General features: G+C 41.9%; 2 protein-coding genes across 5 annotated transcripts in view; one reads left to right on the forward strand and one right to left on the reverse strand.

The window, feature by feature from the left end:
* Nucleotides 1–7,282: 7,282 nt before the first annotated feature.
* On the forward strand, nucleotides 7,283–11,521 carry LOC311300351 (tumor necrosis factor, alpha-induced protein 8-like protein 2 A). Its single transcript, XM_084424606.1, has 2 exons — nucleotides 7,283–7,714; nucleotides 10,822–11,521. Exons 1-2 carry the CDS (start codon nucleotides 7,397–7,399, stop codon nucleotides 11,062–11,064), a joined length of 561 nt encoding a protein of 186 aa, XP_084280732.1. The 5' UTR covers nucleotides 7,283–7,396; the 3' UTR covers nucleotides 11,065–11,521.
* An 830-nt stretch (nucleotides 11,522–12,351) lies between these two features.
* Nucleotides 12,352–13,193, reverse strand: part of vps72a (vacuolar protein sorting 72 homolog a) — a 12,494-nt gene continuing 11,652 nt past the window's right edge. For 2 of the 4 annotated variants that reach the window (XR_014629263.1, XM_084424541.1), the window contains exon 7: nucleotides 12,352–13,193. This exon is cut by the window's right edge. The gene's annotated coding sequence lies outside the window, so the exon portion shown is untranslated. The other 2 variants (XR_014629262.1, XR_014629264.1) reach the window with 2 other exon arrangements.

Here is a 13,193-nt window from a genome sequence, read left to right on the forward strand (position 1 = left end):
ATGGCAACTCTGATGTCCAAGGATCTACGAAAGGGGGTCACAGAGTACACGCTGAGTGAGAGTGATATTGCCAACATGGATGACATTGTTCAGTTGATGGGTCCTGTCAAAATGGCAACCACTGTCATGTGTGAAGAAGACCAGCCAACTCTCTCTGTAATTGCTCCTCTTCAAGCAAAACTGCTGAAACACCTACAGCCATGCGAAGATGACTCAACCCTGGTTGCAGAGATTAAGAGGGTGATGATCAATGACCTCTCCACACGCTACAGAGGCACCCAAGATGCTCTCAACATAGGTAATTAATTTGGAGTCTTAATTAAAATCATCTTGGTTAATATTTTAGGTTATTAGACTGTATGAATTTGTAAAATGCCACACCTTTGTGTTTTCAAGTTTTTTTCATATTGAAAAGTAAACAAGATATCTGCAATAAAATTCTTAGTTCATGGTGGCTTTACATCATCACTGTGCCACATTTCTTTTAAACATACTAAAGTTTAATCCTCTGATTATTTTGTGTATGAGGAGGTGGTCATCACTTGCAATGTCAGGTCAACTTAATTTAATAATGCAATGAATGCAATATTCTTGTTCTTTAAACAGCATCAGCGTTGGACCCGCGTTTAAAGAACTGCCCTACCTGGAAAAAGAGGACAGAGAACAGGTCTACGCAAAACTGGTTTTTGAGGCAGAAGTGTCACACCAGGTAACTCTACTCTCCTCTTTCCTCTCTCCTCCCCTCCTCTTTCCTCTGCTCTTTTCTCTTCTCCCCTTTCATTTGTCCTCTCTTAAATCTAATCTGTTCTTAATCTTCCTCTAAATTTCTGTGTGCAGTCTTACAGAGCAGAAATTTGAACAGTTCACACATTCTTACATCAATTCACGAGTTCACACTTACATATAATTTGAAGGGGTAAAGTTTAATGCGTATTTGGCGTGCTGTCCGGAGGGAGGGCTCCGAGCTCGGAGTTTGGCCCGAACCCAGAGTACTCCCCCCGTATGTAAGTGTTTAGGACTAGAAGTGTGGAGAAGGGGTGGTGGAGGGATGCTGCAAAAACTGTCAATGGAATGAGGTGAGACTGCTGAGTATATATACACCTCTTACCATTGATTGCTGAGTGCTCTCCACTTGTGTTAATTATCTGAACGTGCTCCTCCCGAACCTTGTTAATAAAACATCATTAGATGCAAGCAATGGGAAATCAGGAGGAAGACGAGGGAAGCTCAAGCACAAAGCTGTCAGGATTCAATGAAGAGACCACAGGTGTGTTTGATGTGATACCAACAAAAGATTGTTGTTGTTTTGTATTAATGAGAAACATGACTATATTTTGAACTACATTTCTTATGTTGTAGCTCCAAATGAGTCACCTCCTTGTAAGAAGAAAGCCTTAGATGCACTGTTTGGCGATTCCTTCACCCAAAGAGAAAGAAAATCCACAAGCGAGACAGCCAGAGCAGAGGTGATAAGGTACCGATCAAAAGATGCGTTGCCCTTGACTGAAAATGCCATGAAGTGGTGGAGATCTCAGGAGAAAGAGCTACCTGTGCTTTCAACCCTTGCTAAATGGTACCTGTGCATTCCAGGCACCAGTGTGCCAGCAGAGTGAGTTTTTAGTACTGCTGGCGACATAGTGAACTCACAGAGAAGTGTTCTGCGGCCAGATCATGTTGATCAGTTGATCAGTTGATATTTTTGAAAAGAAATCTGTAGAGTCATTTAAAGGAGTCATAATGTTGTGTTACCTTGGATACCCAAATGCTCTATTATAGTATTTTAGGCACTTCTAAAAAAGAAAAGTGGAAAAAAAATCAACACAGAGCCCCTCAGACCCTTATTTCTAAAGGCATTATTGTCTCGCGAGATCTGATGCGATGTTTTGGCTGTCGTGGACAGTCATTATAATAATGCAAATGAGGGGCGCGTTGATTGGTTGCAGGAATGTATTTTACTACTTCCAAGCGGTACAAAAACATAGACAAAATACTGCAATAGCTCAATAAATGTGACGGTACTTATTGTTAGTGAAATTGTAATCACAACCAAAGAAAAAAGAAAAAATACACCATTGCCAGATACATTCTTACAGAAGCCCCACTAACTGAAAGCTATTTTCAAACTGCATGTTTTGCATGAGTTTGGCTAATAATGTTTAGTGGTATATTGTTTTCATTCTTGCATTTAAACAGTTTTAGCCACTGAGCATGGACTCCTGTACCGTCACTACTGTAGCTGCTAGTGTAAAACAAAGTGGAAAGATGTGGCTAGCATTCGTAGAGTCCATTCCCCGTGTTTACCTCGAAGGTAACGTTACATACAATAGCCGCATTAGCAGTTAGCTGCTATTTGTTAACCACAGTAGAGCAATAAAAACACAGTCTTACCTTTTCAATTTCTGGCAAGTCCCTGATGGTTGGGATGGCACCTTTTCCCAAACGGAGCTTCGAGGCCAAGTTCGCCTGATACTGCCCCAAATTTGTAAAAGATTCCGCACACCTAACGATACGCCACTTGAAAGAGTTGTTGGGACAGCGTCATTAAAAATGAATTTCCTCCACTGTTCCCTGATAGTTTCGTCCGTTTTTGGTAGATAAAACACATTTGCATGTTGTTTGTGGCAGTCACCCACAGAGCATCTCAGGTGTGCACTCGATTTCTCCATCTTTCTCGAGTCAACTAAACTGAATCTGAGGGGGAGAGGGGGAGAGGGGCGGGCTTCCCGCGGCATAGGTTTGCGGTGTCCATATTTGGTATATCCTCCCCCGTCTTGACGTCAAGAAGGGGAAGAAATCAAAATCTCGTTTTTTCGTGCGCGTGCACGTGGCCTATTTTACAAACCCCGAGGTAAACAAACGCTTCACTTTTAAATATCGGCTTCCCGGCCAGTGTATAATCATTATGCAATCATAACATACATTGATTCTCGTGGAAAAGTGAAATTTCTACATTATGACTCCTTTAAGAGTACTTGGTTACACTTGATATTTTGTTAAATATTGTTTGTTTATTAAAATGAGAGTAGTAGCAGGTTCAGCTACTGCTCATTCAACTTGAAGAAATGTTGGTTGCACTTTATCTTTGATATTAATACTGTATTTGTATTATTTTTATGTTGAAAAACAACAGCAAAAGTAGCATACTTCAACCTGAAGAGATGTTGGTTGCACTTTATTTTTGAAATTAATGATGTATTATTTTTAAGTTGAAAAACAACAGCTAAAGTAGCAGTTAATTCAACCTGAAGAAATGTTGGTTGCACTTTATTTTTGATATTAATACTGTATTTGTATTATTTTTATGTTTAAAAACAACAGCTAAAGTAGCATAATTCAACCTGAAGAGATGTTGGTTGCACTTTATTTTTGAAATTAATATTGTAATATTTTTATGTTGAAAAACAAAAGCAGAAGTAGCAGGTAAACCTACTGTTGAAATGCTGGTTGCACTTACTTTACTTTTATTGAAAATGTACTGAATATTGAAAATGAGAGCAGAAAAGGTTAACTTCCTGTTAATTCAACCTAAAGTGTTGGTTGCACTTTATTCAAATAAAATTTGAATGCATTTGCCATTAATTGTTGTTTACTTGTTTGTTTATATCTATAATTAATTGATACCTGATTCCCTTACAAGAAACAACAGGAATCTAGGAAACTTCACCTGCACTGTCCAGTATCCAGGTATTTATTTCAGTCACACTGGTTGAATTTTTGGCTAAAAAGTCACTGAATCGATTTCAAGTCACTGAATCGTTTCAGATCGTATCGTTCTAAATGAACCAATATCGTCCTTGAATCGTATCGACAACCACGAATCGTGATACGAATCGAATCGTTGTTAAAACGAATCGTTACACCCCTGAAATATGTGTATAATATAGTTTGGAAATTATTTAGTTTCTATTATGTTACATCATTCCATTATTTGACTGTAATGTTAATGTTAAGGTCAGGTCAGGTTAGGTTATACCTGCCACCAGTTACCATGTAACCTGGTGCCACCTGCCTCATGCAGAGAAGGTAAACTGTCAAAAACCCTCAGCTGTCTTGCAGCCACATCTCTTTTGGGAAAAGGCTTCAGGAGTAAATCTTGAAGTGTGACTGCATGCAACCTCGCTCTGGCAACTCCTGCGACGGTGCTGGTCCTAAACTGTATCGGCCCTGCCGCTCCATTGGATCAATCAGCACCGTGGAGAAGGGGGGACCTGCTACTTGGGCAACAGCTGGTCTTCCATATTACCCTGCCCTGGCTTGCGCCCTGGAGAGGACACTCCAGCTTCGCTTCACAGCGTCGAAACAACACGGGAAGCAGCAGTCTACCGGTTATAAGCTACAATGCTCGATTGGCGTAAAGTGTGGCACCAGGGGTTGCTTCCGACAGTGGGAGAGATCTTTGCATGTCATTGAACAGCTACCGCCCGCCTTAAGTTGAGCAGTCCCCAGCCAGTAAGGTGCTGTCCCGCCACGGTCTGCCTTCCTCATTGGGTGCATGGGGATAAGGAAATCCGACAAGCAGACTGCAATTTCTGCACCAAGCAATAACACACCAATAAAAAACAACAAGAAGAGACCAGCTCTTAAAGGGATAGTTCGCCCAAAAATGATATTTAGCCCATGATTTACTCACCCTCAAGCCGTTCGAGATGCATATGTCAATCTTTTTTCAGACGAACACATTTTCAGTTATTTTAGAAAATGTGTGTTCACGCACGTTCACGGAGATGGATGCTGGCGTATGACGTAGGACATAGCGTAGGAAGCGTCGTGACGTAGAACGAACGTGACAGAGAGCAGAGCAAAACAAAACTCTACGTTCGTTCTACATCACGACGCTTCCTACGCTATGTCCTACGTCATACGCCAGCATCCATCTCCATGAACGCGCGCCGACCGCCACCGGAAGCCAGCTATTTTCGTTTATAAAGTTTTAAATATGTATATTTTTACGACAAAACCGCACGGATTACCCTCAGAAGGCCTTCGTTTATCCCCCTGGAGCCCGGATGGATTACTTTTGTGAAGGATGCATGCTCATTTTCGGACTTCAACGAGCTGGACCCCATTGCTTCACACTATAACCACTGAAAAATCTAAGACATTTTCTAAAATAACTGAAAATGTGTTCGTCTGAAAAAAGATTGACATATGCATCTCGAACGGCTTGAGGGTGAGTAAATCATGGGCTAAATATCATTTTTGGGCGAACTATCCCTTTAATCTGGGATGCTGGAACGTCCGCACCATGACAACTGGGCTTGACGACCTCCTGAACATCAGTGACGTAAGAAAGACAGCGGTCAATAACAACGAGCTACTGAGACTGAAGGCAGATATAGCCGCTCTGCAAGAAACACGCCTGGCTGAATCGGGATCTTTGAAGAAGGATTACACCTTCTTCTGGCAAGGAAAGAGCGCTGAGGACCGCAGAGAGTAGGGTTTGCAGTGAGCAACACCTTACTGGAGATGGTTGAACCAGGTGACAAGGGATCAGATCGCCTGCTGACTCTCCGCCTCCATACCTTTGAGGGACCAGTTACACTAATCAGCGCCTAAGCCCCAAGCTTGACCTCCACACCTGAGGCAAAAGACGAGTTCTACACCAACCTGAATGACGCCATCATGAACATCCACAGCAGCGAACACCTCGTCCTTCTTGGCAACCTCAACGCCAGAGTAGGTGCAGAACACAACTCTTGGCCTTCCTGCTTGGGTTCCTTTGGAGTTGGCAAGATAAACGAGAACGGGCAGCGCCTGTTGGAGCTTTGCTCTTTTCATGACCTCTTCATGACCAACTCCTATTTCCAGACGAAGCCACAACACAGTGTCATGGCGCCACCCTCGATCCAAGCACTGGCACCAGCTCGACATGGTCATCGTCAGACATACAAGCCTCAAGTATGTGCTTCTCGCCCACTCATACCACAGTGCTGACGGCGACTCCGATCACTCACTGGTATGCTGCAAGATCAAGCTGCTACCAAAGAAACTCCGCCGCTGCAAATAAGAAGGGAACCCATGCATTGACGCGACTAAGATGCAACATCCAGAGAAGCTCGAGGAATTCACAAAGTCTCTTGAGGATGCTCTGTCTGTAGGCTACCCATGTAACACCACTTCCGCGTCGTGGAACCACCAACGTGAGGCAATTCAGAAATCAGCTTGGCACTGCCTGGTCAAGAAACAGCTAAATACAGGTGAGGAGAAGATCTTGAAACAAGCAGAAGAGAGGAGAGCCAGGTGGAAGGCACACGCACACGGACAGCCACCCACGACCAACTACATCTTTTATCTATTTTAATAAACTTATTTTAGACAAATTTATTAATCTATTATTTATTTACATCGTTTAAAAAAAAGAAATCTAATTATAATATTTTATTTAATCAACTTTTAAATCAGTTATTAATTATAATCAGGTTTTATTTATTTCAAATGTCATATATTTTTGTTTTTATTTAAATAAATATCACTTTTTAATTAAAGTTTTATTATTTATTTAAATCAAGCTTTATTTATTCATTTCAATCAAATATATTATTTATTTAAATATTAAATTAAATTTAAATATTTTTATTTAATATTTTTCAATCAAAGTTATTATAATCACGTTTTATTTATTTTAATAATTTTGTTTATTTACATTCAATGTATCAATTAATAGTATACATTTTTAAATCTATTTAATTTATTGTTTTCGCTATTTATTTAAATTAATTGGTATTTATTTATTTTAATATTTTTATTTAAAGTTCCTATTACATTACATCATTGCATCTTTTCTGTACTGTACTGTTAGATTTATTATTTATTTAAATCAGATTGTATTATTTAAATAATATTCATTTTTTATTCAAATAAACTGATAAAAAAATTGATACACTTTTTGATTTAAATTATATTCAATTAAAATAAGTTATTCCCCAAAGTTTTCCCCGGACTCCCAGCACTCTATTGTGGCCCCTGAGGGCCCATAGTTTGTAAACCCCTGCTCTAGAGGAGACACAACTGGTGAAAACTTTCTGTTTTAATCTCATTGCTGCTGTGAAGTAACAGATATCAGAAAGATCTGGTGTGATTTTTCACTGCCTCATGTATGTTTGTACTTGTGAAGTTTAGAGGTGATGCTTCAGGTTAGTTTGTGTTCTTACAGTCACACTTTCAATGCTCTGAACGATACGAAACGTCTCTCAAGAGTCTGAAACTCAGCGTTTAAGTGTGTGAGAGAGACAGAAAGCAGAAGTGACATATCTCCTCTGATCACACAGTTTCCTCTCACAGTTACACAGCGGAAGACACCACTTCCTCACACAGACTCGACACACACACTCCTCCGACTGCCCGACGCAGGTAAACACACACTGTATGTCTGCGTCCATCCGTCCTCTGGTGCAGGATGGAGGCGTTCAGCTCCAAGGACATGGCCATGAAGGCCCAGAAGAAGATCCTCAGTCACATGGCCAGCAAGTCCATGGCTCACATGTTCATCGACGACAACAGCAGTGAGGTTCTGGACGAGCTGTACCGCGTCTCCAAAGAGCACACAGGGAACCGCAGCGAGGCCCAGAAGGTGGTGAAGAACATGATCAAGATCGCCGTGAAGGTGGGAGTTCTGTTCCGACACGAGAAGTTCAGTGCGGATGAGCTGAGTCTGGCGCAGGACTTCAGGAAGAAGCTGCATCACGGAGCCATGACGGCCATCAGCTTCCAGGAGGTGCAGTTTTCACACATTAATAATGTTTGCATGATTATCTGTGAATTATGATTCATTAGTGCTCTTAAGTCAAGCATCACTAGTGCTACTACTGCTAGTGATGTGCTGAAACCTCTTAAAGTTCAGCGTGTGCACCGTCATTTCACACCAGACAGGAAGCGACTGCTTAGAACACACTAGCAACCACACTGAACACCCTAGCAACCACACGGAACACCCTCCTAGCAACTGTTTAATGCAGGATGCATTCTGATTGGCTGTCAATGTTTTTATCATTCATCTCAGAGTTAGAATGTTTCTGTGTGAACGGGCCTTTAAGAATGAAGAATCTTATTTTGACATGTTTGAAAACTGAAATATGTTGAGAAATCTACGAAGTGAAAAATGTGGCTCTTTTCTAACGGCCCGTTCACTCCAAGGAAGATAACTGTAACAATAAAGATATCTTTTACATTCATAGCAGAGTTCACGTCACAACTATAACGATAACAACACAGAGGAATCACTTTCAGAGATATTTTATTCCCAGATGAACGATAAAAACACTGACAGACAATCAGAATCCGACAGACTTTAATGAGCTTGAGTATTTAAAGCGACAGACGACAAAACTGCAGCGCGAGCTTATAATAAACAGAACAATATCGTGCATTTATGCTAATATAGTTATCGTTCCTTGTGTGCATGGTCTTAACTTTGGATAAAAGTGGCTGCTAAATGACAAAACTGCAGCGCAAGCTTATAATAAACTGAATATCGTGTGTTGATGTGGACACTGATATAGTTATCGTACTTAGTGTGAAAGGTCTTAACTTTGGATAAAAATGTCTGAATGTAAATATAAAAATTATGGCAATCAAAATTAACCTGTTCAGTTTGCAATTAATTTGTTTCATTTGAACATATTTAATTTGTTTCATATTAACATATTTAACGCAATTAATGCAGCATCGCTTGGCTCGCCTTGCATTATATGATCACTCATTCAAGTGCTATTAAACCATTTAAGAGCGATTAGACGCAAAAAACAAACTCTAATCTGTACTGGCATGCATCTTGTTAACAGCTTGTATTAATATGTGTTTTGGTTGATCGGATCAAAAGTAGATGACGTTAAATATAGCTGTAAATCCTCGGGATCCTTGCGTCCACTTCCAGAGGTATTGAAAAACACATTGCTTTCGTAGTGTAAACGCTCATGTGGTCAAATGCATTCGGACAGCCACTAAAAGACCGTCTACTGACCTAATACATAGACATTATGGGAAGCGCTCTAGCCAGGCGGGATTTAAACTTTGTCACCTGACCTAATACCTAATACCAGCTGTAAACAGGCCAATGTTCACTCACCCGAAACATGCACACAGAAATCCACACTGAGTTCTCTTTCACGCTTGAACTGACAGAAACACACAAAATTATGCAGAAATGCCCGTTATTGTCGAGTATCCTTGCGAGCACATTCTTAAACTAGTTAAAACTTAAATGAGCATCTAGAGTTGTGATCTGTGATCTGATCTGGATCCGCGTCATGTCCGTCTGGTCTTAAAGTGACAGTGGCCTAATTAACCTGCTGCTGTCTGTCATTAATATTAATCAAACAACATACAACTTAAAAAGAGGTGCAAATATTTAAATATATACCGTTTTTATGTTGTTTCTACATTTCAGTGTGAAATTATACAATAACATTTATTGCGCAGACTCAGCTCCCGAGATCGCTACTGCACAGACTCAGCTCCCGAGATCGCTACTGGGCAGACTCAGATCGCGAGATCGCTACTGGGCAGACTCAGATCGCTACTGCGCAGACTCAGATCGCGAGATCGCTACTGCGCAGACTCAGATCGCTACTGCGCAGACTCAGATCGCGAGATCGCTACTGGGCAGACTCAGATCGCTACTGGGCAGACTCAGATCGCGAGATCGCTACTGGGCAGACTCAGATCGCTACTGCGCAGACTCAGCTCCCGAGATCGCTACTGCGCAGACTCAGATCGCTACTGCGCAGACTCAGATCGCTACTGCGCAGACTCAGATCGCGAGATCGCTACTGCGCAGACTCAGATCGCTACTGGGCAGACTCAGCTCCCGAGATCGCTACTGCACAGACTCAGCTCCCGAGATCGCTACTGCGCAGACTCAGATCGCTACTGCGCAGACTCAGATCGCGAGATCGCTACTGGGCAGACTCAGATCGCTACTGCGCAGACTCAGCTCCCGAGATCGCTACTGCGCAGACTCAGATCGCTACTGCGCAGACTCAGATCGCTACTGCGCAGACTCAGATCGCGAGATCGCTACTGCGCAGACTCAGATCGCTACTGCGCAGACTCAGATCGCGAGATCGCTACTGGGCAGACTCAGCTCCCGAGATCGCTACTGCACAGACTCAGCTCCCGAGATCGCTACTGCGCAGACTCAGATCGCTACTGCGCAGACTCAGATCGCGAGATCGCTACTGGGCAGACTCAGATCGCTACTGCGCAGACTCAGATCGCGAGATCGCTACTGCGCAGACTCAGATCGCTACTGCGCAGACTCAGCTCCCGAGATCGCTACTGCGCAGACTCAGATCCCGAGATCGCTACTGCTTAGACTCAGCTCCCGAGTTCGCTACTGCGCAGACTCAGGTCCTAAGATCGCTACTGCGCAGACTCAGATCGCGAGATCGCTACTGCTTAGACTCAGCTCCCGAGATCGCTACTGCGCAGACTCAGGTCCTAAGATCGCTACTGCGCAGACTCAGCTCCCGAGATCGCTACTGCGCAGACTCAGGTCCTAAGATCGCTACTGCGCAGACTCAGGTCCTAAGATCGCTACTGTAATGTCAGCGCCATATCGGGACACTGGCAGCTTCACTTCTCACCAATGGAAGAGAGCGAAGGGGCGTCGTCCATCTTTTCTTACAGTGTATGATCAGGAGATTCAGTACTCTTTCAGAAGATGTGTAATAGCGCCCTCTACCGTATAACAGGGGAAACACGGAAAGCCAGAAAATTCTGTCAATGTCAGGGAAAGAGTTATTTACAGAAAAATGTGTGATTACTGTTTTTAATCGACTGAAAGCACTAGTAAACCTGAGTGTGTGTGTCTGTCTCCGTCAGGTGGAGTTCACGTTCGATAAGAGCGTCATGGTGGAGCTGCTGACAGACTGTCGGGATTTAATGCTGAAGCTGGTGGAGAAACACCTGACGCCGAAGTCTCTGGATCGCATCAGGCACGTGTTCAACCATTACGCAGACCCGGATCTGCTCACACACCTGTACGACCCGCAGGGGACGCTGTGGGGTAACCTGGGCAAGATCTGCAGCGGCCTGAACCGCATGATCGAGGAGGGAAAACTCTGAACACACTCAGACCTATGGACTCAGAAACACACTCGGGTCTGATTGGCTGATTCTCACTAGAACATCATCCAAGGGTCAAAGAGAGATTTAAAGGGACAGTTCACCTAAAAATTACTTTCTTCTGTGGAACACTAAAGAAATGTTGGTATTTTTGTCATCTTTTGTGTTTCACAGAAGACAGACAGATCTCTTTGAGAAAAGAAAAAAAAAAGGTTTTTTAATACAAGATTTTGTTTCTGCATTTTAACATGATTTCCGTCCATCGATCTTTACAACTAAAACCACAGAGAACTTGAGCAACACTGGATTTTTGTACAGTTGTATGTACCGGTAAAACAATCCACTTCTGTTTCTCTTTTCATGTTTCACTGTTTTTTTGTTCAACAGTATTACAGTTATAAACTTAGTGGATCTAATTGAAATTTAATAATAAAGTGTTGTTTTATTTTGTTTCAAATATTCCTCTTTTGAAAACTTATTAGCTCTGAGAATCACTTCTGTAATTTAATTGTTGCTACAAGGAGATTTTAGATCTATGAAGTCCACGAGATCCGACTGTGGTTTCAGTTTCAGAAACACTGGTCATTATTCAACAATACTCTAAATACACTGTATGATAGTTTAAGGATCACAAATATTAAGAATGCACAATTTGTGAGTTTGTTTTCTGATGTAGATTAAATCTAGAGAAGGACTAGTGCACTAGTGTAGACCATGTTTGCAACCCATTTTACTTCTGTGTTTTTACAAGAAAAAATGTCAAACAAGACTTAAATTTAGCTGGAAATTCTATTGAGAGTGAATTTATTTTAGAATGAATTTCACTAACAGATTTCTGCATTTTTACTACAATCACACTCTGCAAAAATATTTTTAGCATTTTTGTCTTATTTGAAATAAAAAATATATAAAAATTTTGGTAACACTTAGGCTAGGGTCCAATTCTCACTATTAACTCGCTGCTTATTATCATGCATATTACTAGGATATTGGCTGTTTATTAGTACTTAGAAGCACATATTAATGCCTTATTCTGCAGGATCATATTCTACATCCCATAATCTAAACATAACTACCTTACTAACTGTTCATAAGCAGTCATTAGGAGTTTATTGATGCAAAAGTCATCGTTAATAGTGAGAATTGGAAATAAAGAAAGTAAATAAGTATCTTGATTTTCGAATGTTTAGATATTTGTTCTGGAAAACAAGACAAAAGTAAAAAAAAAAAGAAGGTTTTTTTTTGCAGTGCATATTTGGATCGCAAAATAAACAAAGAAAAGAGGTAAACACTCTGTATTGCTCTGCTTTTATTGCATTTTTTTGAACACCTACAAAAATACAAAAAACAAGACCTCAGGAAATAAGAACATTGCGAGCCGGTGCTGGTGATATGTTACAGTCTTCAGATCATGAACCGACTGATGAATCCTGTCCTCCAGCAGCGTTTAGAGTCGCTCAGAATCGCTCGCACAGAATCACTCGCACAGAATCACTCAGAGTCGCTCACTCAGAATCACTCAGAGTCGCTCACTCAGAATCGCTCACTCAGAATCGCTCACTCAGAATCGCTCACTCAGAATCGCTCACTCAGAATCGCTCGCACAGAATCACTCAGAGTCGCTCACTCAGAATCAATCCCTCAGAGTCGTACGCTCAGAATCACTCAGAGTCGCTCACTCAGAATCGCTCACTCAGAATCACTCGCACAGAATCACTCAGAGTCGCTCACTCAGAGTCACTCACTCAGAGTCACTCACTCAGAGTCACTCACTCAGAATCAATCCCTCAGAGTCGTACGCTCAGAGTCGCTCAGAATCACTCACTCAGAGTCACTCACTTAGAATCACTCAGAGTCACTCACTCAGAGTCACTCACTCAGAGTCACTCACTCAGAGTCACTCACTCAGAATCAATCCCTCAGAGTCGTACGCTCAGAGTCGCTCAGAATCACTCACTCAGAGTCACTCACTCAGAGTCACTCACTCAGAGTCACTCACTCAGAGTCACTCACTCAGAGTCACTCAGAATCACTCACTCAGAATCACTCACTCAGAATCACTCACTCAGAAGCACTCACTCAGAAGCACTCAGAATCAATCCCTCAGAGTCGTACGCTCAGAGTCGCTC

Source organism: Rutilus rutilus (genome assembly GCF_951802725.1).
Source record: "Rutilus rutilus genome assembly, chromosome: 11".
Taxonomy (NCBI): domain Eukaryota; kingdom Metazoa; phylum Chordata; class Actinopteri; order Cypriniformes; family Leuciscidae; genus Rutilus; species Rutilus rutilus.